The sequence below is a fragment of the Emys orbicularis genome, chromosome 13 (genome assembly GCF_028017835.1).
Source record: "Emys orbicularis isolate rEmyOrb1 chromosome 13, rEmyOrb1.hap1, whole genome shotgun sequence".
NCBI lineage: Eukaryota > Metazoa > Chordata > Testudines > Emydidae > Emys > Emys orbicularis.
In genome coordinates, this window is record NC_088695.1 from 25,455,882 (window position 1) to 25,481,864 (window position 25,983).

The 25,983-nt window shown below is 44.6% G+C and overlaps 1 protein-coding gene across 1 annotated transcript in view; it reads left to right on the forward strand.

Annotated features, from left to right (window-relative positions):
- DNAH9 (dynein axonemal heavy chain 9) overlaps positions 1 to 25,983 on the forward strand; it is a 420,192-nt gene that overhangs the window by 26,681 nt on the left and 367,528 nt on the right. Inside the window, exons 6-10 of the mRNA XM_065415313.1 lie at positions 5,004 to 5,237; positions 11,764 to 11,931; positions 15,399 to 15,515; positions 16,749 to 16,899; positions 22,981 to 23,095. Of these exons, the coding sequence (XP_065271385.1) occupies positions 5,004 to 5,237; positions 11,764 to 11,931; positions 15,399 to 15,515; positions 16,749 to 16,899; positions 22,981 to 23,095 (785 nt within the window). The remainder of the gene's footprint in view (positions 1 to 5,003; positions 5,238 to 11,763; positions 11,932 to 15,398; positions 15,516 to 16,748; positions 16,900 to 22,980; positions 23,096 to 25,983) is intronic.

The following is a 25,983-nucleotide window of genomic DNA, read 5'->3' on the forward strand; positions in this document are numbered from 1 at the left end:
CTGCACTTCCATGAGCACCCACAATCCCAAGCCTCTTATTAATGGGTGGTGGCACTTCCATAGCATGGTCACCCAGGTCACATGGAAGCCTCTCTTTGGGGTTCCACATGGTCCCAGCTTTGCCAGGAGGCCGTGAGCAGGGCTAGTGGGTTTCTACTGGATTCTCAGCCACAGGAAACCACACAATCGCTGCAGATAGTCCCCAGTAATGCTTGCCTTTCCCCTCTGTGCCTGCCCCCCAGGGGATTCCAGAGGCAGCAGCAGCTGGGGGAGTTCTGTGAAGATACCCCTTGCCTCCTGTGGATCCCTTCAAGATCTGACGGTTTAAGAGCAGAATCTCCAGCCCCTATGGGGCACAAATTCTCCCATGTGTTCAACAGAGGAATGCTGAGGGAATCTGGGAGTTTCTGCTTATGGCATTTGCACACACCCCAGTTTGTAGAGTCTGCAGGTCAGAGCACAGTGAAGTGCTCAGAGCTCTGCTTGGTGTTGTATAAATAATAATGATCAAGCCCCCAGCAGATTGCAATGAAAAAGCCAGGTGAAAACAAAGCTTATGGCATCACAGAGTTCATTACACGGTTTTGTAAAACAAAATGGTAGATGGCCCGTTGGCTCTCCACAGGCTTCCTGGACTCTACAGCCTGAGGGGAAGGCTGCTGCTTCTCCAGAGGGGGAAGGACCTCCCCCTCCCCCTTTAGCAGTCAGATGCTAAGTAAGGTTTGCCTTTCCACCCCGTTGTGGAGCCATCAGTCCTGAAACCAAGGCCTGTAACTAGAGCTGATCCGGAGAACAGAAGGGTGTGCTGTCTGCCGGGTGCTAAGATACAGGATATGGACCTGAGGCTGAAAAGGATCCTAACGGGAGCGGGAAAGAATCCGCTGATTGTTCTTCATGTGGGAACAAATGATACAGCTAAATTCTCGCTGGAACGTATCAAGGGAGACTATGCCAGGCTGGGGAAGACGCTTAAGGAAATCGAGGCTCAGGTGATCTTCAGTGGGATTCTGTCTGTTCCTAGAGAACGGCAACAAAGGTGTGACAAGATTATGGCGATCAACAGATGGCTCAGGCAGTGGTGCTATAAGGAAGGCTTTGGGATGTATGGCCACTGGGAAGCATTCATGGACAGAGGACTGTTCTCTCGGGATGGACTTCACCTGAGTAAGGAGGGAAATAGACTTCTAGGATGGAGGCTGGCACAACTGATTAAGAGAGCTTTAAACTAGGAATTTGGGGGAGATGGTTGGGAGATGTCCAGGTAATCTCCACACCGGAATTTAACATTGAGAAGGAAGAAAACAAAGTAAGAAAGGATACAGCCGTGGGTATGAGAATGGACGTAAGGAAGAAGGGTTGTGTAGATACCAGTCTAATAGGTGATACTGGTGGTAGAATGTCTGTGCCTAATCAGGTAAAGAATGTCAGTGAAGCCAAACGGCAAAAATTAGGATGTTTGTACACTAATGCGAGGAGCCTAGGTAACAAAATGGAGGAACTAGAGCTACTGGTGCAGGAAGTGAAACCAGATATTATAGGGATAACAGAAACATGGTGGAACAGTAGTCATGACTGGAGTACAGGTATTGAAGGCTATGTGCTGTTTAGGAAAGACAGAAATAAAGGCAAAGGTGATGGAGTAGCATTGTATATCAATGATGAAGTAGTCTGTAAAGAAATAAGAAGGGATGGAATGGATAAGACGGAGTCTGTCTGGGCAAAAATCACATTGGGAAAGAAAGCTACTAGAGCCTCCCCTGAGATACTGCTTGGGGTGTGCTACAGACCACCGGGATCCGATTTGGATATGGATGGAGACCTCTTTAATCTTTTTAATGAAGTAAACACTAATGGGAATTGTGTGATCACGGGAGACTTTAACTTCCCAGATATAGACTGGAGGACAAGTGCTAGTAATAATAATAGGGCTCAGTTTTTCCTGGATGCGATAGCTGATGGATTCCTTCACCAAGTAGTTGAAGAACCAACAAGAGAGGATACCATTTTAGATTTGGTTTTGGTGAGTAGTGAGGACCTCATAGAAGAAATGGTTGTAGGGGACAAGCTTGGTTCGAGTGATCATGAGCTTATTCAGTTCAAACTAGATGGAAGGATAAACAAAAATAGATCTGGGACTAGGGTTTTTGATTTTAAAAGGGCTAACTTTAAAGAATTAAGGAAATTAGTTAGGGAAGTGGATTGGACTGAAGAACTTGTGGATCTAAAGGTGGAGGAGGCCTGGAATTACTTCAAGTCAAAGTTGCAGAAACTATCAGAAGCCTGCATCCCAAGAAAGGGGAAAAAATTCATAGGCAGGAGTTGTAGACCAAGCTGGATGAGCAAGCATCTCAGAGAGGTGATTAAGAAAAAGCAGAAAGCCTACAAGGAGTGGAAAATGGGAGGGATTAGCAAGGAAAGCTACCTTATTGAGGTTAGAAAATGTAGGGATAAAGTGAGAAAGGCCAAAAGCCATGTAGAGTTGGACCTTGCAAAGGGAATTAAAACCAATAGTAAAAGGTTCTATAGCCATATAAATAAGAAGAAAACAAAGAAAGAAGAAGTGGGACCACTAAACACTGAGGATGGAGTGGAGGTTAAGGATAATCTAGGCATGGCCCAATATCTAAACAAATACTTTGGCTCAGTCTTTAATGAGGCTAATGAGGAGCTTAGGGATAATGGTAGGATGACAAATGAGGATATGGAGGTAGATATTACCGCATCTGAGGTAGAAGCCAAACTCGAACAGCTTAATGGGACTAAATCGGGGGGCCCAGATAATCTTCATCCAAGAATATTAAAGGAACTGGCACATGAAATTGCAAGCCCATTAGCAAGTATTTTTAACGAATCAGTAAACTCAGGGGTTGTACCATACGACTGGAGAATTGCTAACATAGTTCCTATTTTTAAGAAAGGGAAAAAAAGTGATCCGAGTAACTATAGGCCTGTTAGTTTGACATCTGTAGTATGCAAGGTCTTGGAAAATTTTTTGAAGGAAAAAGTAGTTAAGGACATTGAGGTCAATGGTAATTGGGACAAAATACAACATGGTTTTACAAAAGGTAGATCGTGCCAAACCAACCTGATCTCCTTCTTTGAGAAGGTAATAGATTTTTTTAGACAAAGGAAATGCAGTGGATCTAATTTACCTTGATTTCAGTAGGCATTTGATACGGTTACACATGGGGAATTATTAGCTAAATTGGAAAAGGTGGGGATCAATATGAAAATTGAAAGGTGGATAAGGAACTGGTTAAAGGGGAGACTACAATGGGTCATATTGAAAGGTGAACTGTCAGGCTGGAAGGAGGTTACTAGTGGAGTTCCTCAGGGATCGGTTTTGGGACCAATCTTATTTAATCTTTTTATTACTGACCTTGACACAAAAAGTGGGAATGTGCTAATAAAATTTGCGGATGACACAAAGCTGGGCGGTATTGCTAATACATAGAAGGACCGGAATATCATACAGGAAGATCTTGATGTCCTTGTAAACTGGAGTAATAGTAATAGGATGAAATTTAATAGTGAAAAGTGCAAGGTCATGCATTTAGGGATTAATAACAAGAATTTTGGTTATAAATTGGGGACACATCAGTTGGAAGTAACAGAGGAGGAGAAGGACCTCGGAGTATTGGTTGATCACAGGATGACTATGAGCAGCCAATGTCATATGGCCGTTAAAAAAGCTAATGCGGTCTTGGGATGCATCAGGCGAAGTATTTCCAGTAAAGATAAGGAGGTGTTAGTACCGTTATACAAGGCACTGGTGAGACCTCATCTGGAATATTGTGTGCAGTTCTGGTCTCCCATGTTTAAGAAGGATGAATTCAAACTGGAACAGGTACAGAGAAGGGCTACTAGGATGATCCGAAGAATGGAAAACCTGTCTTATGAAAGGAGACTCAAAGAGCTTGGCTTGTTTAGCCTAACCAAAAGAAGGCTGAGGGGAGATATGATTGCTCTTTATAAAGATATCAGAGGGATAAATATCAGGGAGGGAGAGGAATTATTTAAGCTTAGTACCAATGTGGACACAAGAACAAATGGATATAAACTGGACATGAGGAAGTTTAGACTTGAAATTAGACGAAGGTTTCTAACCATCAGAGGAGTGAAGTTCTGGAACAGCCTTCCAAGGGGAGTAGTGGGGGCAAAAGACATATCTGGCTTCAAGACTAAGCTTGATAAGTTTATGGAGGGGATGGTATGATGGGATAGCCTAAATTGATCTTTGATTATTAGCTGGTAAATATGCCCAATGGTCTGTAATGGGATGTTAGATGGGGTGGGATCTGAGTTACTACAGAGAATTCTTTCCTGGGTGCTGGCTGGTGAGTCTTGCCCACATGCTTAGGGTTTAACTGATTGCCATATTTGGGGTCGGGAAGGAATTTTTCTCCAGGGCAGATTGGCAGAGGCCCTGGAGGTTTTTCGCCTTCCTCTGCAGCGTGGGGCACGGGTCACTTGCTGGAGGATTCTCTGCACCTTGAGGTCTTTAAACCACGATTTGAGGACTTCAATAACTCAGGCATAGGTTAGGGGTTTGTTACAGGAGTGGGTGGGTGAGATTCTGTGGCCTGCATTGTGCAGGAGGTCAGACTAGATGATCATAATGGTCCCTTCTGACCTTAAAGTCTATGAGTCTATGAGAGGCTGGGTGTCAGACCATCACCTAGAAAGGCCTTCTAGCTCTCTCATGCTAGGACTGGGTTCTGGGCTCTGGGAATAGTCCGTGGAGTTGGAGTTCTGGCATCTGTGTTCATGGCAGGCAGGAGTTGTGGAAAGGTGTCCCCGGATTTCATCCCCAGATCTTTAGATTTGCTCAGGAAAGCTTTTAAAAAGAGGCATGTCATCTCCCGATCCCCTGAGGCTCCCCCATATAATGATTTTTTAAAAAACATTGTTTGGCTTGAGAAACACATTTAAATGTAGCCAGCCCAAAAACCCAACCGGACCCTTGGGGCAGCAGAACTTCAATTCTGGCTCTGTCACCGTAGGCCTGGAATTACCTGACCCCAGAAGACATTCTGAAGGGGGAAGCAGAAGAAAGTCTGGGCAAAGTGCGGGAGGTGCTCGGCATCCTGAGTTACTTCAAGCAGACGTTTGAGGAGAGACGGGAAAATCTCCACACCTACTTTAAACCAGGCCAAGGAGTGAAAGAATGGGACTTCCAATCCCTCATGGTGTTTGCACGGCTGGACAGCTTCCTAAGAAGACTTGAGATGGTGGAGGTGAGTATTTGGTCTTGAAATACGGTGAAACCCGAGACTGCACTTTGCAGAGATAAATCCACTTATGACAACAAACCCCTTCATAACCTTCATCCACATTGTAGGTAAGGAACCTTCTCATTTTTCCAGTCAATTTTCTGCTAAGTGCGGCAGGGGCATTGGTTGCACCATATCCTGGCTAAAGAACATGCGGAATACACACCTGGGTCCCTCTCTCTGGTCTGGCATTGGTGTTTTATTGCTCACAAGAGTCACTCCAAAGAAGCAGAGCCCTCTAAAGGGGAATGTGTGGCACTTCCTGGGCTTCACGGCACACAGGAGCTAGAAATCCATCAGCACAATCTTAGTCCTGGGGCTATGGGTGCCCCTCAACAGCAGGGCTGCCATCTGTCTGAGTGTTCCCAGGATCGTCCCTTTATTTAAGGTAGCTATCCCAGGAAATCTGTATGGTGCTCAGTACACACTGCCAGCTGGCCAGGACTGTGGGCTTGGGATCGTCCCAGATGTCCTGGTTTTGGTACCTCAAAGGTTGCAACCCAATTCAAGAGCCAAACCCCCTGCTACAGCCCCAGCCCCTTAGCCAAGCCCCCTGTTACAGCCCCAACCCGCCACCCCTTAGCCAAACTGGCTGCTACAGCCCCAGCCAGCTCTCCCCCCTGACCAAGAAACTGCCTGTTCCAGCCCCACATAGCCCCACATTAACTGTGTATAATCTAAGTTTAGTTGAGATGTTTGTCTAAATCCATCCAGTCTGTGGAGGACCCCACAGGCCCTGTGCCCCATGTCCCCACACACTGCTAATCCCCTGCTGGTGTCCTTGGCCTGTGCTTCACAGTATTGAGTCAGAGGGTGCTAGGCAGGAGTAGGTACCCCCTGAAATTCTGCATGGGCTCTGTTGGGGATGGTAGGCAGCCCCCCATCACACTGCTGCTGAGAGAGCCCAGAGCTGTGTCCTGCTGCAGCTGCCTGGCAGTGGCCTCTGAAGAGGCTGGAGCTGGGTCTGGGAGCCAGTCAGTTCTCTTCATCAGCAGCTGAGCAGCTCTTCCAGGCTCCAGCAGCAGGTGCTGCTCTTCCCGTGCTCTTGGCAAGGAGACTGATGGTGTTTACTCCGGTAACCGGACTTTTAGTGTCCGGTCAGCAGTGCTGACCGGACACTGCCAGGTTCCCTTTTCAACTGGATGCCTGGCAACCCTACCAACTGATGATATTGTGGCTCAAGAGCGTCACACATTTTCAAAGTGTGGTAGGGACAAAGGTATGCTAACTGCACATTACAGTGCTTGATACAAGTCGGGAGAAACAAAATGAGAGGGCCTTCAGGGGAGGGAGATTTCCACCACTGCCATGCACTGTCACCTGCCAGCTTGAAACTTGATGATGGGCTCCTGGAACAGTGCATGACGTGTATCTAGGTCTTGACTCTGCCAGGCCTACTTTGTATATATTCGTTCTGACTTTACCTTTGTTGTGGTAGTGCCTGGAAGCTCTAGCCTGGGATCAGGGCCCAGTGTGCTAGGAGCTGAACGCAGATGCCATTCTGTTAAGGATTTGCACTCTTTGACACACATACGTATATTAAGAAACTTTTCACTTCACTTTTAAGGGGACTCTATTCTTTCATTGCTGCCCTAGCCCGAGGTTAGCAGATGCATAAAATGCAGAGGGCTGGCATTTGCCTCATTTTAGCAAAAGGACAGTTTAAATGAGAACATTTTGTTCTCGCTATCTCTCAGAGGATATACTGCAACGGAATACAAAGCACTATTGATTGCAGCTCACTGCATTTTTTTATGCACCCCATTTAATTAACACAGCGGAAAGCTCCGCAATCACTAATGTCTACATTAAAGCTTTTCAGAATGATGTTTTCCACTAAGTGCTGGTATGCAGTAAACAAAATTACCCTGGCCGTTCTAACAAGACAAACATAAATAAAGACGTTAGTAATTACAATTCATAATGAGAACAATAGGAACAATGAAGTAATTATGCAACGTAACTGTGCTAAGGATCTGGTGTACCATTTGCTCGTTGCTTAGATGCTAGGAAGGTGGGAGCTAGAAAGAAAACAGATTTTTCAGCTGTGATTTTCATTTTGTGGCTGCAGATAGCTTACTTTTTTTTGGTTTAAAGTTGTACAATAGTTACCAACGTGTGCCTCATAATATATCCTTCAAGGTGCAGTGAAAGTGGCATGGGATCTGTGATCTGGGTGAGCACTCTTCCCAATTATACTCAGCTTTGCATGCATTGTGAGGTGCAATTAAATTTGTCCTAGACCTCATCATAATTAAAAACATAATGGTCTCCAGCCTCTTCATGAGGAAATCCACAGGAAACTCCAGTGTTTCTTTTTTCTTCCTTCCGTTTTTTTTTTCATTCCCAAGCAACCCTACTAGAACAGTGTGAGATAGGACTTTTGTCTGTCTATTATTATTTTTACCTTGAAGATATTTGGCAAAACTAAAATAGATTGCACAACAGCTGTAATAGCTATTAAATGTGGGTTGGCAGATAGATGTACTGGGAGAGAGGCTCATTTCTTTCCCTTCCCTTCCACTTTGTCTTTGTCCTATTTTAAATTGTACCTATCTAACGAATCTGCTCTCTCACTGAAATAGCACTCCGATAGCATGTATTCTGCAAGCAGTGCAGGAGGGATCTTTGAAAGATCCAGTTTAGTTAAGTCATTGTGGAGAAACTAAATGAATTCTTTGCTTCAGTCTTCTAGGCTGAGGATGTTAGGGAGATTCCCAAACCTGATCCGTCTTTTGTAGGTGACAGATCTGAGGAATTGTCACAGATGGAAGTGTCATTAGAGGAGGTTTTGGAATTAATTGATAAACTTAACAGTAACAAGTTAACATCTGGGACCAGATGGCATTCACCCAAGAGTTCTGAGAGAACTCAAATGTGAAATTGCAGAACTATTAACTATGGTTTGTAACCTGTCCTTTAAATCAGCTTCTGTACTCAATGACTGGAAGATAGCTAATGTAATGCCAATATTTAAAAAAGGTTCTAGAGGTGATCCTGGCAATTACAGACCGGTAAGTCTATCGTCAGTACTGGGCAAATTAGTTGAAACAATAGTAAAGAATAAAATTGTCAGACACATAGAAGAACATAAATTGTTGGGAAAAAGTCAACATGGTTTCTGTAAAGGGAAATCATGTTTTACTAATCTATTAGAGTTCTTTGAAGGGGTCAACAAACATGTGGACAAGGGGGATCCAGTGGACATAGTGTACTTAGATTTCCAGAAAGCCTTTGACAAGGTCCTCACCAAAGTTGTCATGGGATAAGAGGAAAGATCCTTTCATGGATTGAGAACTGGTTAAAAGACAGGGAACAAAGGGTAGGAATAAATGGGAAAATTTTCAGAATGGAGAGGGGTAACTAGTGGTGTTCCCCAAGGGTCAGTCCTAGGACCAATCCTATTCAACTTATTCATAAAGGATCTGGAGAAAGGGGTAAACAATGAGGTAGCAAAGTTTGCAGATGATACTAAACTGCTCAAGATAGTTAAGACCAAAGCAGACTGTGAAGAACTTCAAAAAGATCTCACAAAACTAAGTGATTGGGCAACAAAATGGCAAATGAAATTTAATATGGATAAATGTAAAGTAATGCACATTGGAAAAAATAACCCCAACTATACATACAATATGATGGGGGCTAATTTAGCTACAACTAATCAGGAAAGAGATCTTGGAGTCATCGTGGATAGTTCTCTGAAGATGTCCATGCAGTGTGCAGCGGCAATCAAAAACGCAAACGGGATGTTAGGAATCATTAAAAAAGGGATGGAGAATAAGATGGAGAATATCTTATTGCCCTTATATAAATCCATGGTACGCTCACATCTTGAATACTGCGTACAGATGTGGTCTCCTCATCTCAAAAAAGATATACTGGCATTAGAAAAGGTTCAGAGAAGGGCGACTATAATGATTAGGGGTTTGGAACTTGTCCCATATGAGGAGAGGTTAAAGAGGCTAGGACTTTTCAGCTTGGAAAAGAGGAGACTAAGGGGGGATATGATAGAGGTATATAAAATCATGAGTGGTGTGGAGAAAGTGAATAAGAAAAAGTTATGTACTTGTTCCCATAACATAAGAACTAGGGGCCACCAAATGAAATTAATGGGCAGCAGGTTTAAAACATATAAAAGGAAGTTCTTCTTCACACAGCGCACAGTCTACCTGTGGAACTCCTTGCCTGAGGACGTTGTGAAGGCTAGAACTATAAAAGGTTTAACAGAGAACTAGATAAATTCATGGAGGTTAAGTCCATTAATGGCTAATAGCCACAATGGGTAAGGAATGGAGTCCCTAGCCTCTGTTTGTCAGAGTGTGGAGATGGATGGCAGGAGAGAGATCACTTGATCATTACCTGTTAGGTCCACTCCCTCTGGGGCACCTGGCATTGGCCACTGTCGGTAGACAGGACACTGGGCAGGATGGACCTTTGGTCTGACCCAGTATGGTGATTCTTATGTTCTTAATTACCAGTTACCTGGAAGCTGTGGTTTGCTTGGACAGAAAATTATTTCCTGATACGACTGAAATTGATGGGAGCTGTGGCTGCAGCTCCAGCCCTAGGCATATTAAGATGGGCATCCCTGAATTAAGGCACTGATTTAGAGACTGCTTTTGAAAATCTGGGCTTATGTGACTTGCCCAGTGAGTCAATTAGAGAGCTGGGATGGGACCCCAGAGATGAAATCCTGACCTCCTTGAAGTCAATAGCAAAACTCCCAGGCTTTCCCCTAGATCTGCTGATCCATGTGACTCCCCTAGTCGGAATATACGAAGGAGGGCTTTTGGGCACTTACGTTGGATGGTTTGCTTGCTGCACTCATGCACTCCTTCCTGGTACTGGGGTATCCAGAGCTGTCTCAGGTGTGTTCTCACCAGTATTATACACAAGGAAGGGGCTCTCACTTCCCTGGTCTATGATGTGACACACTAGGGGTACGTCTACACTGCAGCCAGAGGTGTTAATGCAGCACGTCTAGACAGACCCGAGCTAGCATTGATCTAGCTGGCTCAAGTACCAATAGCAGTGAAGCTGCAGCGGCACAGGGGCAGAATGGGCTAGCAGCTGGAGTGCATACCCAGCATCCCGAGCAGGCTTGTACAGCCCAGCTGCCACGGCTTCGCTGCTGTTGTTGCTCGAGCTAGCTGGATCAAAGCTATGTGTACATGTGCTGCAGTCACACCTCTGATTTGAATGCAGGGTAGATGTGCCGTGAGTGACTTAGTAGCCGAAGTCCCATTTTTCAAAAGTGACAGGTGCGTAAGTCCCACTAACCTTCAATGGGTTTTTGGGGCTCCTACAGGCCAGATTTTTAAAGATATAGAGGTGCCTAAAGACACAGCTAGGCACCTAGTGAGATTTTCAGACAGGCCTAGGGGCTGAATACTCAAAAGCAGTTAGTCCCCTGATTTTGGTGGAAGTTGGGAGCCTAACTCCTTTTGGCATTCAACCCCAGGTGCAGAACTCCCCTTGGTCTCAGGAGTCTGCACCTAGCTGCTTTTGAAAATCCCACAAAGCACCTATCTGCATTTTTAGGTGCCTAAATACCTTTGAAAATCTGGTCCTAGGTGGCTAAGTTGGTTCTTATCTCCATCTCTTCCCCTGGTTTGTGAATCACTCTGCGGCTTAGGTGGGAGTTAGGCAGCCAGATGTCCTCAGGGAGGCAGCAGGGCATATGCTCAGAGGCAGGGACGTAAGTGCTAGGGAACATTTACTGCAGGATCTTAGGCTCTGAGTGAGTTTAGGCACCTGAAGGGTTTGGTGGCAGTTTTGTGCATGACACTGGTCCCCAAAACCGGTTTGTAGGTGCCTAACTCCCTTTGTGCACCTAGGCCTTAGATGTTTTTGAAAATTTTGCAAAAGATCTAATAGATACCCCCACATTACATAGAATACCAGGGTTGGAAGGAACCTCAGGAGGTCATCTAGTCCAACCCCCTGCTCAAAGCAGGGCCTATCCCCAGACAGATTTTTGCCCCAGATCCCTAAATGACCCCCTCCAGGATTGAACTCATAACCCTGGATTTAGCAGGCCAATGCTCAGACTACTAAGATATCCCTCCCCCCTGCTATGTATGCTATGTATCTCATTACCTTCCCTCTGACTAATCTTCAGCCCAAGACTGACTTCACAATTTGCAGAGTCCCTGAGAAGAAATTGGAAAGGACTAAACCATTCCTCGAGTTGCCTCCCTTTGCATCACCACTGGTGGAGAGGGAGTAGATGCTTCCAGCTCTAGTAGCAGAGTTGGAGAAGGAGAAGATATGACCAGCCCATGAGTTACAGAGCCCAAGTGAGATGCACGGCTTGTGCTGTAGCCAGCCCTATGTCAGTCCATATTGGGCACTAAGCACATGCTGATCACTTATAAAGTGTAGCTGTCCACACGGTTTCACAGTATGAATGTGCCTCCTTGTTGTGAGAGCTGCTGTCATTTTCTTTTGTCAACATCTTAACTTGTTCCTCTGTTAATTGACTCTGAAGGATCTCCTAGCAACGGCCTTGGACATAATGAAGCTGGAAAAGCTAGAGTTTAGTGGGATAAGAGGAAAGGCGCTGAGCCAGCAGGTCCTGAGCATGTATGAAGAGTTCCAGGAGGTGTACAAAGTACTTTCAGACCGAAGCTATGACTGTCTCGACACAAACAACATGGTAGGTGGTACTGGACTCCAGGAGAACTAACTGTGTGTAAATGCTTTCAAAGAAGCATGTTCTTTCTAGAAAAATCCCAAACCCACTTGAAATTCTCTAGCTTTGTTTCCAGCCTCTTCCTCCCTCAGTGCATCATTTCCTGATTTTTTTGCCCATAGGTTGAAGGGTGCTTTTGGCCCCTGGCAGGTTGCATGAAAAGGCTGTCTTCTAAATTGGGTTCCCACAGTGGGTACATTTTTACACACTTATAACAGAATTGTGGTTAGATGTTTGGCCGTGTGTGTGTGTGTGTGTTCTGTCTGAGTGCTGTACTGACTTTGGCCAGATAGCCCGTACAGCAGGCTCCGATCCAACTGCCCTATAACCACAGACTTGGTTCGTAGCAAAGGCACTTGGTCAGGTTTATTGTCTATGAAGCACGATTCTAATGTCCTGGCTCAATGATTACAGGTACACTAACACATGTATGCCCGTTGCAATGGACTAGCTTAGTTAATGGCGGGACTTTCCATTATCTCCTAGGCCTGCCAAAGACACTCCCTTTAATTAATTAAATTAATTTAATTAATACAAACAAGTTATGTACTGCCCCTCTGACGTAGCTAGTTGACACCCTCTGACGTAGCCAGTTACTACCCATTACTTTGTACATTTTTATCCATCAAACTGTCATCCTGACCTTATCTTTAGGATGGGTCAGTGTGTTCCTGTTCTCTTTGGGGAATGTGTTTATACCATTCTTAGTATGAGGTGTTCTGGTACTACCCTTCTGGAATGTGTTTGCGTGAGTGCTCTATGCCTAGCACCTCTTAGGCATGTGCGTTTTTGCAATGTCAGTCCTGCTCTTGCCAGATTCTCTGAGCAGGGCCTGCCTCTTGTTCACAGCCTGATTTTGCTTTATAGTAGCAAAGTTTTGACCACTACTTTGGTTCATCCCTCACCCCGCGCCGCTTCCCGCCACCCCCATTGGCCTGGAGCGGCGAACCACGGCCAGTGGGAGCCATGATCGGCCGAACCTGCGGACGCGGCAGGTAAACAAACCAGCCCGGCCCGCCAGGGTGCCAAAGGTTGCCGACCCCTGTTCAATATCATGCAAAGGGAACTCCTGATTTTTCTTACTTCCATCATTCACCTCATCCTGTGACTGCAGTCATGATGGTTGGTGTCTTCACTGACTGGTTTGCTTGTTCACTGCAGCTAGTTAGCAGCACACTTCCAGGTCTGTCCCAGTGTGCAAATGAGGGAGTTATAAAAGCTCTAAACTGCCACAGTGATGATCCGTGGTATTGCATGGGAGAGAGGTGCGGTCCCAGATAAAACTACTACTAGTAATACTAAATAATTATTTTGTAGCTCTTACATAGTGCTTTTCATAGGCACCGACTCCAGGGGTACTCCAGCCCAGGAGCACCCACAGAAAGAAAATTAGTACCCACTGGCAGCCAGCTTCCCCCCCTCCCTCCAGTGCCTCCCGCCTGCTGTGATCAGCTGTTCAGTGGCATGCAGGAGGTGCTGGGGGAAGGAAATGGATTGAGGCTGGGGCGTGCTCGGGGGAAGAGGAGGAACTGGATGGGAAGAGGCAGGGTGGGGGTGGGAAGAGGTGGGGTGGGGCATAGGGGAAGGAGTGGAGTGGGGGTGGGGCCTGGGGAAGAGTGGGGGTTGAGCAACCCCAGGGCAAGGAGGAAGCCGGCACCTGTGGTGCTTTTCATCAGTAGATCTCAAAGCAGGTCACAGGTGGTTTGGGACGTTCTAGGTTAAAACCTTAAACTCCACCTGGAAACCAAAAGGCAGCCAGTGCCGATCCTGAAGCATGGGTGCTGTGTGCTGCCAGGGAGATGCACTGCTTAATGAGCAAGCAGCTGCATTCTGTGCCAGCTTCAGTCACCAAGCTGATTTAAGGTATAGGTGCACATGGAACATACTGCATAGCCTAACCGCGAGGTGATACAGGCTTAGATCACAGTAGCAAAAGTCCTCCCCGTCTCATGCACTGCAGAAGCTGGATAGCACATAGTGAAGAAGGAAGGGAGGGATGGCTGACATGAACGAGGCAACGTGTATGCGGGGGGCAATCTACTCATTGAACAATGAGGATAAAAATACCTTGGGTGTCTGCTTCTTTCACTGCTCACTGAAGGAGGCACGGGTCCTGTGAAAACTACACTGTGTGCTCATGTAATTAAAGACCTTGTCATGCACATGCACAAAGGGCAGAGTTAAGGTTGCACAGGCCACCTTGCAGATGGCATTTTTTTATTGTTCAGTGCCTCAGTGAGCTTGATATTCTGTTGACATGGTTATTGTATGGAATTATATTTATTTCTTGTACTGTGATATAGCTATATAATGGTGTATTACAGACAAGTTAAAATAACTGTTCCCTCCCTGAGTATTAGTAAATGGAACTGTCCAGTTTGAGGATGGGGCCAATGAGGTAATAGAAGGACTCTCCTACAGTCACTGGCTGTGTCTTGCCAGCTGCAGTCCACAGCAGTAGAGTCTCTGTGGTATGTCTAACATCTGTGATGGCTGTCAGGGTTTTACTGTTGAGCTCAGCTGTCAGACTGATATTGTTCCAGACAGTTCTTACTTGGGGAGGGAGGTCACAAAAGTGGCTGCTAGGATCAGAAATCTGCCTCTGGAAGAGGCTGGCTTTGGATCCTGTTCTCCCCTGCCTCTCACGGGATTTTCTGAACCACATTTGTTAATGAATCAGCTATGGCCCCTTTACAGCTGTGCCAGCCATGAGCCAGTGCTGTAAGGGAATCTAGAGAAAATCTGAGACCCAAAATGCCAGGACCTTGCTGATGCAGGCTAAGAAGTCTTGTCCAGGTTAAGAAGCCTGAAATCTGACTGACCGATTTGCCAAGTCCCTGTGATCCTTTGTGTGGTTCAAAATTATTTACCCTTTTTTAAAAAAAAAAACCCAACAACCTAGTTTTCTCTCTCAAACTTCAAAGCATTTATTAAAACCGATGTGTGAAGAATGGGTTGAAAGATAATGGAATTGCCTCAACACGGTCCAGTTTACAGTAAGCTTGTGATCAGAGTCACAACATGAATTTGGTTTAAACGTATGTCTGTTTTTCAATGCAAAAAGTGCATTTGTAAGATTTCTGACCTAGAGATGTGACTTACGGTACACTCCTCAAAAGAAACATTTTTACAGTCTGCATGACTGAAAAATAACAGCACTCAAGTCATGAACGTGCACAGGACAAATGGGCTTGAAGATACTTAGGGCCAGATCCTCAGCTGGGGTAAAATGGTGATGCTGTATTGAAGTCAGTGGAACTTCACTGATTTACGCCAGCTGAGGATCTGCCTCTTATGAGGATCTGCCCTTTCCTGCTCCTGACATGCAGGAAAGGGGTGGGGTACAGCGTCGAAAGCAGGGTGATTCTTGTCAAGGACAGTGTTCCTCACTCTAACATTGTGTAACAGCTTGATGTGCTTCATTTCCTTAGGAGTTCGAACATGATGCCTCTGACTTTAAGCAGAAAATGGAAGATATGGACAGAAGGCTGGGGACTATTTTCAGCCAGGCTTTTGATGATGCAGCTGGCTTGGAGCATGCCTTCAAGGTCTGTGATTCTTGCCAAAGAAATGAAGCTCTTTTTGTACAGGTACCCCATCCTCCCCCAAACAAACTACCTGTCCCATAGCTGTGCTCTGACAGTGCCATGTTCAGGACACGCAGACTGCTTTTCTAAATGCAAAGCATTTCTCTAGCTAAAATACACCATTTAGTTTCTTGTTTGTTGCTTTGTTTGTGAAGGGTTAATAAGGTGACAGCTTGGATGCCCAGGGAGATGCATTGCGTATTTGTGCTGCTATACAAGCCAACAGAGCAGTGATTCCCACACTGCAGCCTGTGGGCTAGTGTCGGTCCGCAGAACACTGGCTAGCTCTCCTCCCTGTTTGCAGCTGCTTGTTTTGGTTTCCAGGCATCTCATTTCTGAGGGGAGGAAACAGGAGTTGCCTTCAGGGACTAGAACTGCCAGCGGTCTCCAGGGACTGGAATAGTTGGGATAGAAAGGAAATAAGGAGCCAGGCAGCTATTCCAGGGCAGTGTGGCAGGCGAGGACCAGCTGGAGAAGCAGAGGCAGAGAGAGGAACAAAAGAGTTGGGAGATGAACTGGGAAGGGAGCTAGTCCACAAGACACTTCCTCTCTCAGTCCTGGGGCTGGCAGAACAATGGCAAAACATTGGGTGAGGAAGTTCAAAAGGTCAATGTTGGTCCCATTTAGTAGGGTTCCACATGGACCTGTTTTTCATTTTCAAGACTATTTCATGAAATGATTTTATTGATATTTGTATGGCTCCTGAAATGTGGTGTTTACCAAAAAACCAAGGTTTTGTTAAATAAAAATCTTTTGTTTATGAAAAAACATGGTTTTCGGTGAGTGAAAATTGTCACTAATGATTTCACTAACATTCTGATAAAAAAGTTGTTAACAAATGTTGTGAAAATGGGAAAAGGCAACTTTTCTGGGGGGGTGAAAAAATTCTTTTTTGGGAAAAAAAAGCTATTTTTTGATTAAAATAATTTTCATTTAACAAATTTTGACCAGCTCTGATTATTGAGATGCACTGCATATTATGGAGAAAGCTTGAGAAATGCTTGTGAACGAGAGATGGGACTTTCTGGAAAAATGAGTGTGATCAGTGCAGGTTTTTCTTTTTCAAAACCGTCCCTTATTGAATACAGTATTGAGAGTTCATGGCCTTTAAAGAAGTTCATAGCAACCAGGGGCTGCTGGAGAAGCTGGGGCTGTGATTTTTTTCTTTTCTTTTCTGTTTGTTCCTCTCCCTAGTTGCTGGACATATTTGGGAGCCTTCTGGAACGGCCAGTGATAGCTGCCAGTGCCTCTGACAAATATCCTCGGCTTATCACCATGTTTGACAGAGACCTGGATGATGCTAAATTGATCTACTCGAGGCATATTCAGGAGGAGATGGAGCTAGGTTCGTGTTAGTAATTGTGCAAAATTGTTTGCCCAGAAACAAGAGCAGAGCAATCAAGATGATCTGAATTTATTTTAATCAAGATATAAATCTGATTTTTAAAAAAAAATCATATACTTAATCAGTTTTACAAATCCTCAAACTAATTTGAAAATATGTACTAGTACAGTTTTAGATTAAAATATATAATTATTATAAAAATTATGAATGCAGGTTTTTAAACTAATTTATTTCAATTTCACCACATTAGAGCACTTTACAGATTGCTATAGACAAAGAACAAAATATTGAAAATATTAACATTATTTTGCTACAAACTCTTATCAAATGTGATTTTTCCCCACTTACCATTCCCTTTTACTCTTAAACATGATCACTCTTAAAATTATAAATTATTCTTAGTGTGATAAATGTACTTAATCTCATAGTTACTCAAATATTAATATTAAATAATTTAAATATTTTAAATAACTATTCAATTCCCTTATAATAATACAAAATACATGTATAGACCTGTAGTTAATAATCTTATGAACCACAGAGTATTTGCTAGAAGAGTCTAATCTGTGAGCTGTGATTGGTCTGAGTTCTGGGGGAGTGAAAGGACACCCCAGGCATGTAATTTAACCAATCAGATGTAGAATTGAGAACACTTCAGCTAGGTATAAAACTCTCCTGTATGTTCTCAGAAATTAAAAACAATAGTTCTTTCCCTCACTTGATACTTTTCCAGAATATTCTGCATTCAACCAAAAATATAAACTACAAAAAGATTAAACTTCTTAGTAGAAAAAGTCTGTGTGTAAAATCTGAAATTCTGCTAACAATTAGGAAACTCTGAATAAAGCAACAAGAACATTAAAGCTGATCAGGGAATGATCGCTGCAAAATATTTGATCAGAAAAATGAAAACCCCAAAACCAAAAAAATCATAGAAATATGGGGCTGGAAGGGATCTTGAGAAGTCCTCACATCCACCTGAGGCAGGACAGAGTAAACCTAGACTGTCCCTGACAGGTGTTTGGCCAACCTGTTCTTAAAAACCTCCAATGATGGGCACTCCACAACCTCTCTTGGAAGCCTGTTCCACAGCTTAACTACCCTTAGAGTTAAAAAGTTTTTCCTAATACCTAACCTAAATCTCTCTTGTTGTAGAGGCACCCCCTAGAATGGCATGCAGCTCATCATTTTTGCGGGATGTCTGGGGCTCTGACCCGGAGCGGCCGTTTGCCTCTCTGGTTCTTTAGTAGGCTTGCCTGATATTCAAGGCAGGACTGACTCTCCATTAGACAAAACTTAAAGAAGAGAATGATCTGGGGAGTCATTCCCATTTTTGTCCAGGCGCCCCCGACTGACCTCACCGAGGCCGGCCAGGAGCACTCATGACAGCAGCAGATGGTACAGTATGACTGGTAACCGTCTTTGCCAACTTGCAAAGCAGCAGACGGTACAGTATGGCTGGTAACCGTCTTTGCTAACTTGCAAAGGCAAGGGGATGCTGCTGTGTAGTGCTGCAGTACCGCGTCTGTCAGCAGCATCCAGTAGACATACGGTGACAGTGAAAAAAGGCTGAACGGGCTCCATGGTTGCCGTGCTATGGCGTCTGCCCGGGCAATTCAGGGAAAAGGGCGCGAAATGATTGTCTGCCGTTGCTTTCACGGAGGGAGGATTGACTGATGACATTTACCCATAACCACCCGCGACAAATTTTTGGCCCCATCAGGCATTGGGATCTCAACCCAGAATTCCAATGGGCGGGGGAGACTGCGGGAACTATGGGATAGCTATGGAATAGCTACCCACAGTGCAACGCTCCGGAAGTCGACGCTAGTCTCGGTACATGGACGCACACCGCCGAATTAATGTGCTTAGTGTGGCCGCATGCACTCGACTTTATACAATCGGTTGCCAAAAATCGAATTCTGTAAATTCGGAGTAATCCCGTAGTGTAGACATAGCCTTAGCCCTTCTGATTTTTTCCTGCATGTGCTGTTCTTGTGTTCTCCTCCTTAGCAATTACCCCATGTTTCCATTTTTTGTAGGATTTGTTTTTGATTTTCAGGTCATTAAAGAGCACCTGCGAGAGCCATAATGGCCTCTTACTATTCTTCCTAACTTTCCTTTGCATCGGGATAGTCTGCACTTGTGCCTTTAATATTGTCACCTTGAGAACCTACTAGCTCTCCTGAACTCCTTTTCCCCTTAGATTTTCCGCCCCCATGGGCCCTTACACAGTAGTTCACTGAGTTTGTTAAAGTCTGCTTTTTTTGAAGTACATTGTCTTTGTTCTGCTGTTCTCACCCTTTCCTTAGATTCATGAAATCTATCATTTCATGACCACTTTCACCCAAATGACTTCCACCTTCAGATTTATAACCAATTCTTCCCTGCTGGTCAGAATCAAGTCTAAAATGTCTGTCTCCCTGGTTACTCCCTCCACTTTCTGAAACAAAAACTTGTCCCTAATACATTCCAAGGATTTATGGGACATTTTGTGTTTTGCAGTATCACCTTTCCAACAGATGGCTGGGTAGTTAAGGTCACCCATTACTACCAGGTCTTATGTTTTGGATATTTCTGTTGTTTGTTCTAGAAATGCCTCATCCATTTCCTCTTCCTGATTTGTAGACTCCTACCATCATGTCACCCCTATTTTTTCTACCCCTTTTATCTTTACTCGGAGACTTTCAGCTGGTCTGATTCTCATCTCTTTCTGGACCTCAGAACAAGTGTATATATTTTTGACTTATGTAACCCTCCTGCCCATCTAAGTTGGCAGCAACAAGGGCCGGGTTCTGTATCTAGGGGTTTCGTTTCAATAACGCAATGCAAAACCGGCTCGAGCCCCCACCCAGTGACCTGGGACAATTACATACCACCCTGCCTGGGAGGGCAATCTGAGAGGCAATATTTCCCCTCTCGCTAGCACGGAGTCTGAGTGTAGCAGAAAATGTTTAATAACATGAGGTAAACGACATCAGCATTAAATTGGAAAAAACACCACAAACAGGATTCATAATACAAATCATGAGCAAAAGACCCACCCCAGCAAATTGGGCCGTGTCCTTTCCCTTTGGGTTCCCTATCCAGCAACCCAAAAATCACCCAGAGTCCTCAAAGTCCAACACCCCCAAAGTCTCTTGGGTCCAGCAACCACCCAAAGTCCCAAAAGTCCAACAACCCCCAAAGTCTCTGTCCCTGGTCAGTGCAGCCCCAGAGTAAAAGGGGGGCATGCAGGGTGTTAAGGGGCACCTTACGTGATCCGAGGCCGACTGGCCGTCTCTCCGTGGGGTTCCGCTGCAGCCTTCACCACGAGCCAGTCCACTCCTGCCGTCCCACGAACTGCTCTGCTCTACGAGCTGCTCCGCTTCACTCACCGACCTGTGAGCCGCTTCAGCCGTCCGCGCAAATGGCTCCGCTCACCGACCTATGAGCTGCTCCAGCCGTCCCCGCAAACGGCTCCGCTTGCCGTTCCTTGGGCCGCTCCAACCATCCCCGCAAGGTTCTGCGCTGCTCCTCCAGCCGTCCCCCGCAAACTGCTCCGCCAGCCACTTAGCAATATAACTTCAGGCTCCCCCACTAGTTAACACAGCACTCAGTGATCTCAGCTCTTAGTAACTTGAGCTCTTTTGTGATTTCAGCTCATAGTAGGGGAGCCCCAGTGCTGGTGCACCATTGGCCCAAAGTGAATTCAGCTTAGCAGCCTGTAACTAGACTCCTAATGGAATTAAAATTAGCTCTAACATTCAACAGTGAAGAGAGAAGGTGGTGCAATTGGTGTTTCAGTCCCTCAAAGGGGGCCCATACCATCAGGTACAAATATCTGTGCCCATCCTCTCTCAATTCACTAGGTTTTGTAACCCATGCCCCTTGTCAAGCAAGTGCTACTTAGTTAATGGTGAGTCCTTCTGTCATACAACAGTTCCACTGGCCTTGATTCACAGAATCAGGGTAACAAAACTTTATTCTTCCTGCCCCAATAACAGAGAAACTGGGGATCCCACACCAGCCAAAGTAACCACTTTCAGTTGCTGTTGTCTCATGCCAGGCGGGTGGGTGTGCCTATGCAAACAAGATCAGCCCCTGGAGTTCTTTTCCACACTCGCCATAATTCACCACCAGATGTCAGGGTAGAGCTCATCCTGACTCTGCTTACACTTATAATGTCACACCTTCTCCCTTTTTATTCTGACTGCCCTGCCTGAACGTGCTGTATTCCCCTATAGCAATATTCCAGTCATGAGACCTTTCCCACCAAGTCTCTGTGACGCCAATTAAATAATAATTTAGCTTATATATTAATAATTCCAGTTCTTTCTGATTATTCTCCTTGCTTCTTGCATGTGTGTTCAGTTGCTGAAAATTTTTGATGAAAGCAAAATGTTTTGGAAAAAAAATGTTTTGTCAAAAAGTCATTTTCCATTGCAAAAAGGTTTCAGTGGAAATTTTTTGACCAACTCTGAAAAGCATCACTTTATCAGCCAAGGCCTACAAAATGAGAAGAAATTAAAGAACTAGCAACATATAAATAAAAATCTAATTGAATTAAAAAAAACTGATTCAAATTTGTTTTAAAAGTCATCAGATTCTTTTTAAAATCATGATTTTTTTAATCCACTTTACCTGAAATTGAGATTGGTAACACATGCTTAGTTTTACATCCAACTAGCCTGTGAGAGGAAGGAGTTTCTCCCATAACCACATGCTCATGTAACTGCCTCTGCTAGTTAATGGGACTTGCATGTCTGAACAGAGAGACTTGTACACTGGCTGGATGTGAGTTTCCAGCACTTCCCCTGAAACCTGTAAATGCAAAGTGCATTAGCAGAAAGTCTTAACTATGGGTTTACTCAATCCATGAACACTGACACAGGACGGAAAAGACAGGCTCCTATCAAATTATCAGAATCAAACACTAGCTATTTGAATGATGCCCAGATCACACCACCTGCAGGGAATGAACCTGGACCTCAGGACTTTAAAGTATGAGCTTTTAGTGCCTGAGATAAAGAAGCAGGCTCTGTAACTCAGCTGCTGAAACTGACTCACGACCCTGTCTATATATGGGCTGCCACTAGACGGGGACCATGATCCACATTGTGTCAGTGTGGGCTCCACTATATTGGTACTACAGTTATTGTTTTGTTCTGCTTTTAATGCTCTGTGGTTGAAAATATTTATGGCTTAAAATATTTTAATCTTAAGTAAACACATTTAAAGGTGTGCGAGTTAGAAGCACTGTGTATTTTTACACTATGTCCTTGCCACTCCTAGTTTGATGATTGCAAAGATGTAATAAATCATCCTAAACTTCTTGAAAGAGTCAGGCGAAAAAGGTTATTTGGCACTAGGTTAAATATGTGAGGTGAAATCCTGGCTTGTTTGAAGTAAACAGCAAAACTCTCATTGATGTTAATTGGGCCAGGACATCACTGGCCATGTTTGCTTTGCAAGTTGTTCTAAGTCAGTAGAAATATTTTGTTGAATCGTGTAAAAGATGTGAACATTCTTAGCTCTGTGTGGCTCTTGCTCTGCACACACAGCTCCCAGCAACACCACTACTGCTATTGTGTCCTGACTGACGGCACGGTGAGGTCCTCAGGCACTGGCAAGCTTTGCAGATTTCTTAGTCTGGAGTGCACTGGTTCTGCAAGGCAGGGGATCAGGCAACCCATTTAATCAAAGACAGTATGTTCCATGAGGCACTAGTGTTACACAGAATCACAACATGCCATTAACTTGCCTTGCCAGATGCTGCTGCAATTCTTTCAGGACCTGTTGACTTTGCTGTGAGGCGTTGTTCCCAAAGTCATTAATGACTCACAAAGCAGAGCAAAGAGATTGAGACTGACCTTGGCTGGGATCCCCCATCAAGTAGGCAGTTAAAACCTGCCTTTGCTCCAGGATTATATCATGATTCCAGAATGCTCAGTTCAAAGAGAAATCCTAGGAAATCAGGGGAATGTTAAATAGACATGTTATCGTCAGAGGGATCTCTGCTGTTGGGGATGATATACAGTGCAGAGCTGAGTAGTAAATACCTTCAAATCCTCACTTTAAGTTATATTTGTCTTCATCCAGGCTACCCCCCCGTGCACAGGAACATGGCCTTGGTAGCTGGGGCTTTGCGCTGGGCTCAGGAGCTGAGAGACCGGATCCAGGTCCCATTCAGTCATTTTAGGCACATCACACATCCGTGCGTATCTTTATCACAGATAAGTTATTGTTTTAACTATCTTGATCCCTTTTCTCAATGAATCTGAGTTTCATCCTGTGTTGACTGCTATATTCTAGTTAGAGCTAAAAATCCTTTTTAACCAGAAAGGTAAAGTGTGTTTGTGACGGAGAAGTAATTACAATTGTGTTTTCAGCTTTCCTGAAATCATTTTTTAATAAGTTCCTTAATTGGATTTGTTGTGAAATGATTAAGAGGCGCAGTGAGCAGATGCACAGGGCTTATCAGCTTTCAAACATAGCTTTAGGTTTGAAGAGAAGGAGTTATTGGACCTTTTCCCCACCACTAAACAATCCTGCATAGATAGAAGTCTCTGCTCAAGAGGAGCCCAGGACTAGAACAATAGGGATGCTGCAGGTCGAGATTAAGGTACCTTGGCAGAGCTGTGAAGGGCAAGGGGTTTAGAACTGCTGCAGCAGGGGAAGCTGTAGCACTAGAGTAAATAGACTGAGCAGCATTGGCAGAACTGTGTGGATTTTCCAGAGTTGAAATAGCAGGGGGGCTGTAGGTCAGGACTGAAGTGCATTGGCAGAGGTCGGTAGGGGTGCTGCTTGTTCCACAAATGAGAAGGATTGAAAACAATTGCACCCTAGATTAAGGGGCAAACCTGGAAGATATTGAGATTTTTTCCATCAGAACATTTCTTTTTTGTTATTATGGGTCATCTTGTAAAAACAGTCCCACACATTGGCTGCTTTCATCTCTTACTGGCCCTAGGCACACCTAATAAATCCAAAGGAAGCAGAAAGCAAATAAGAGCAAAGGAGTTAGATGTTTTTGGTTCATGAATGTTGAAAGAACTCCATTGGCATTACCTTGGAGCGTGGAGTGACTCTGGCTGCTGGTTCTTGCTAGAAGGGATTGTAAACTGTGATGATTCTGCATTTTTGAAACAGTCCTCTAATAAGTCATTCCCATTGCTCCGTCCAGTGTTTTGGTATCGATAGCCTGTGTGCTGCCATCCTAACTATACTACTAGTTTGTAGTAATAAAGACATTAACATGGTGAGAATGGGAGCCCGTACCCACTGCCACAAACACATAACCCAAATCCATTGCATTCCCTGGGAGCTTTCACAGCAAATGCTATATACACTGTGAAGAAAGGCCAGATCTGCATTTTATACAGATTCTATTCACTCCATTTAGCTCAGCTAATAACCTGCCCTCCAGCTGTAGGTGAGAGGCTGCCGTATCCGACTTGCAGCTCATAAGGGTAAAATAAAAAGAGAAGATGAGGACTGACTAGCTCAGGGCATTGGTGTTGGGGTGAGGAAGCCTTGTTCATGTCTAGCCCTGACATGATATGTGAATATTTTTCCTGTATGGTGACTGCACAGTGATCTGTGTGAAGGAGTTCTGGGCCTTGCTTACAGCTAGTCCAAAACTTTTGTTTGACAGACACTGGCCTTTCAACTCAATGCAAATTTCTGTGAAAAAAAAATTGTTAAAAAATTTCAGATTTTCATAAAAAAACCAAATCCCCTCAAATTTTTTGATGATAAACCTGAACATTTGTAAAGAAAAAAAAATTCCATCTGAATTCAGTCACTTTGCAGGACAGCACCGAACTGGTACCCTCAGGCTATCTACATTAGAGAGCATTTGCATGGACACCACATGAAACACATCACATCTGTGCTTCCAACGTGTCACAGGTGTGTCCAGTGCAATAGCTGTATGACATGCCTGAGCCCTCAGTGGTTCACTTTAAGGCATTTCAGTGCTAGTTCTTGTGTATGGGAAGCACAGGCACTGTAGTTGCACGAAGTCTGCCCAGTGCAATCCCACAGTGCTCTAGAGGTCACAGTCCTGACAGCTTGGAACAGGGGCTCTATCACAGGTCAACCTGCCCTCCTCAATTACATGCATTCCTGAGAGCCCCCTATGCAGTCCTCTCAGTCTCAGCTTTGCCCAGCCCCCCACCTGCTCCCCCCCAATCCAAAAGGGAGAGTCAGGACCCAGGCAGCTGCTCCTAAGCTCTGTTTTCTCCCCTCTCCTGACTGCTGAGGAGTTGAGGTTGGGGTTTACATCCAGGGTACAATCAACGTTTTTTTTAAAGTCTGAAGGCCATTTGCAAGCCATCAATGCTTCAATCTGACACTTGGGACATTTTACTCAGTATTTTACTTTTTTGGTTCTCTCTAGTTTAACAAAATATCTTGATTTTCAAACTCTACATGGATTTAAATAAGACTAAAACATGGACAAAGGTGAATTAAAAAGTCCCAACTGTAAAGACTTATGTACCAAACCTGCCATTGGTTGGTACAGTGATCCAGGCATCACAAAGAGAGAACAGCTGTGGGGGTGCTCTGCAAAACCCATAGCCACCAAAAGTGCAGATGAAGAAATGGGAATGCTGCAGCTCTCTCCTACACTGCACAGGGCAATCCAAGCTGGGGACATGAAGAGCCTGCAACCCGTCCAGCTCTGCTGGGCAAAGGGAGGCCAGGAGAGCCAAGGAGCTGTGGCACTCATGAGCTCCATGAGGCACTGGCATCTGGGGTGAGGTAGGGTAATTGCTGAGCTCAATAGTGCTGCACTAAGGCTAGGTAGAGGCCAAGGGGAGAATCGGAGAAATGGGGGAATTGCAGAATTGCAGTGCTGGGAGCCACAGGGAGCTCCCAAGTGTCATATTGGCCATGTGGGGTATTTTTAAAAAACAAAGAAAGTAGCAAACAAAAAAAAAAGTGATGAACCTTACATTAAGATTGGCACGGGTCTTGCACTTAAACCTGAGCTGTTAGCCGTATAAAAACATTTAAGAGAAGGCAGATAAATCTTCTGTGATTATTATTTGTATTACTGTAGCACCTAGAGACCCCTGTCATAGACCAGGGCCCCGT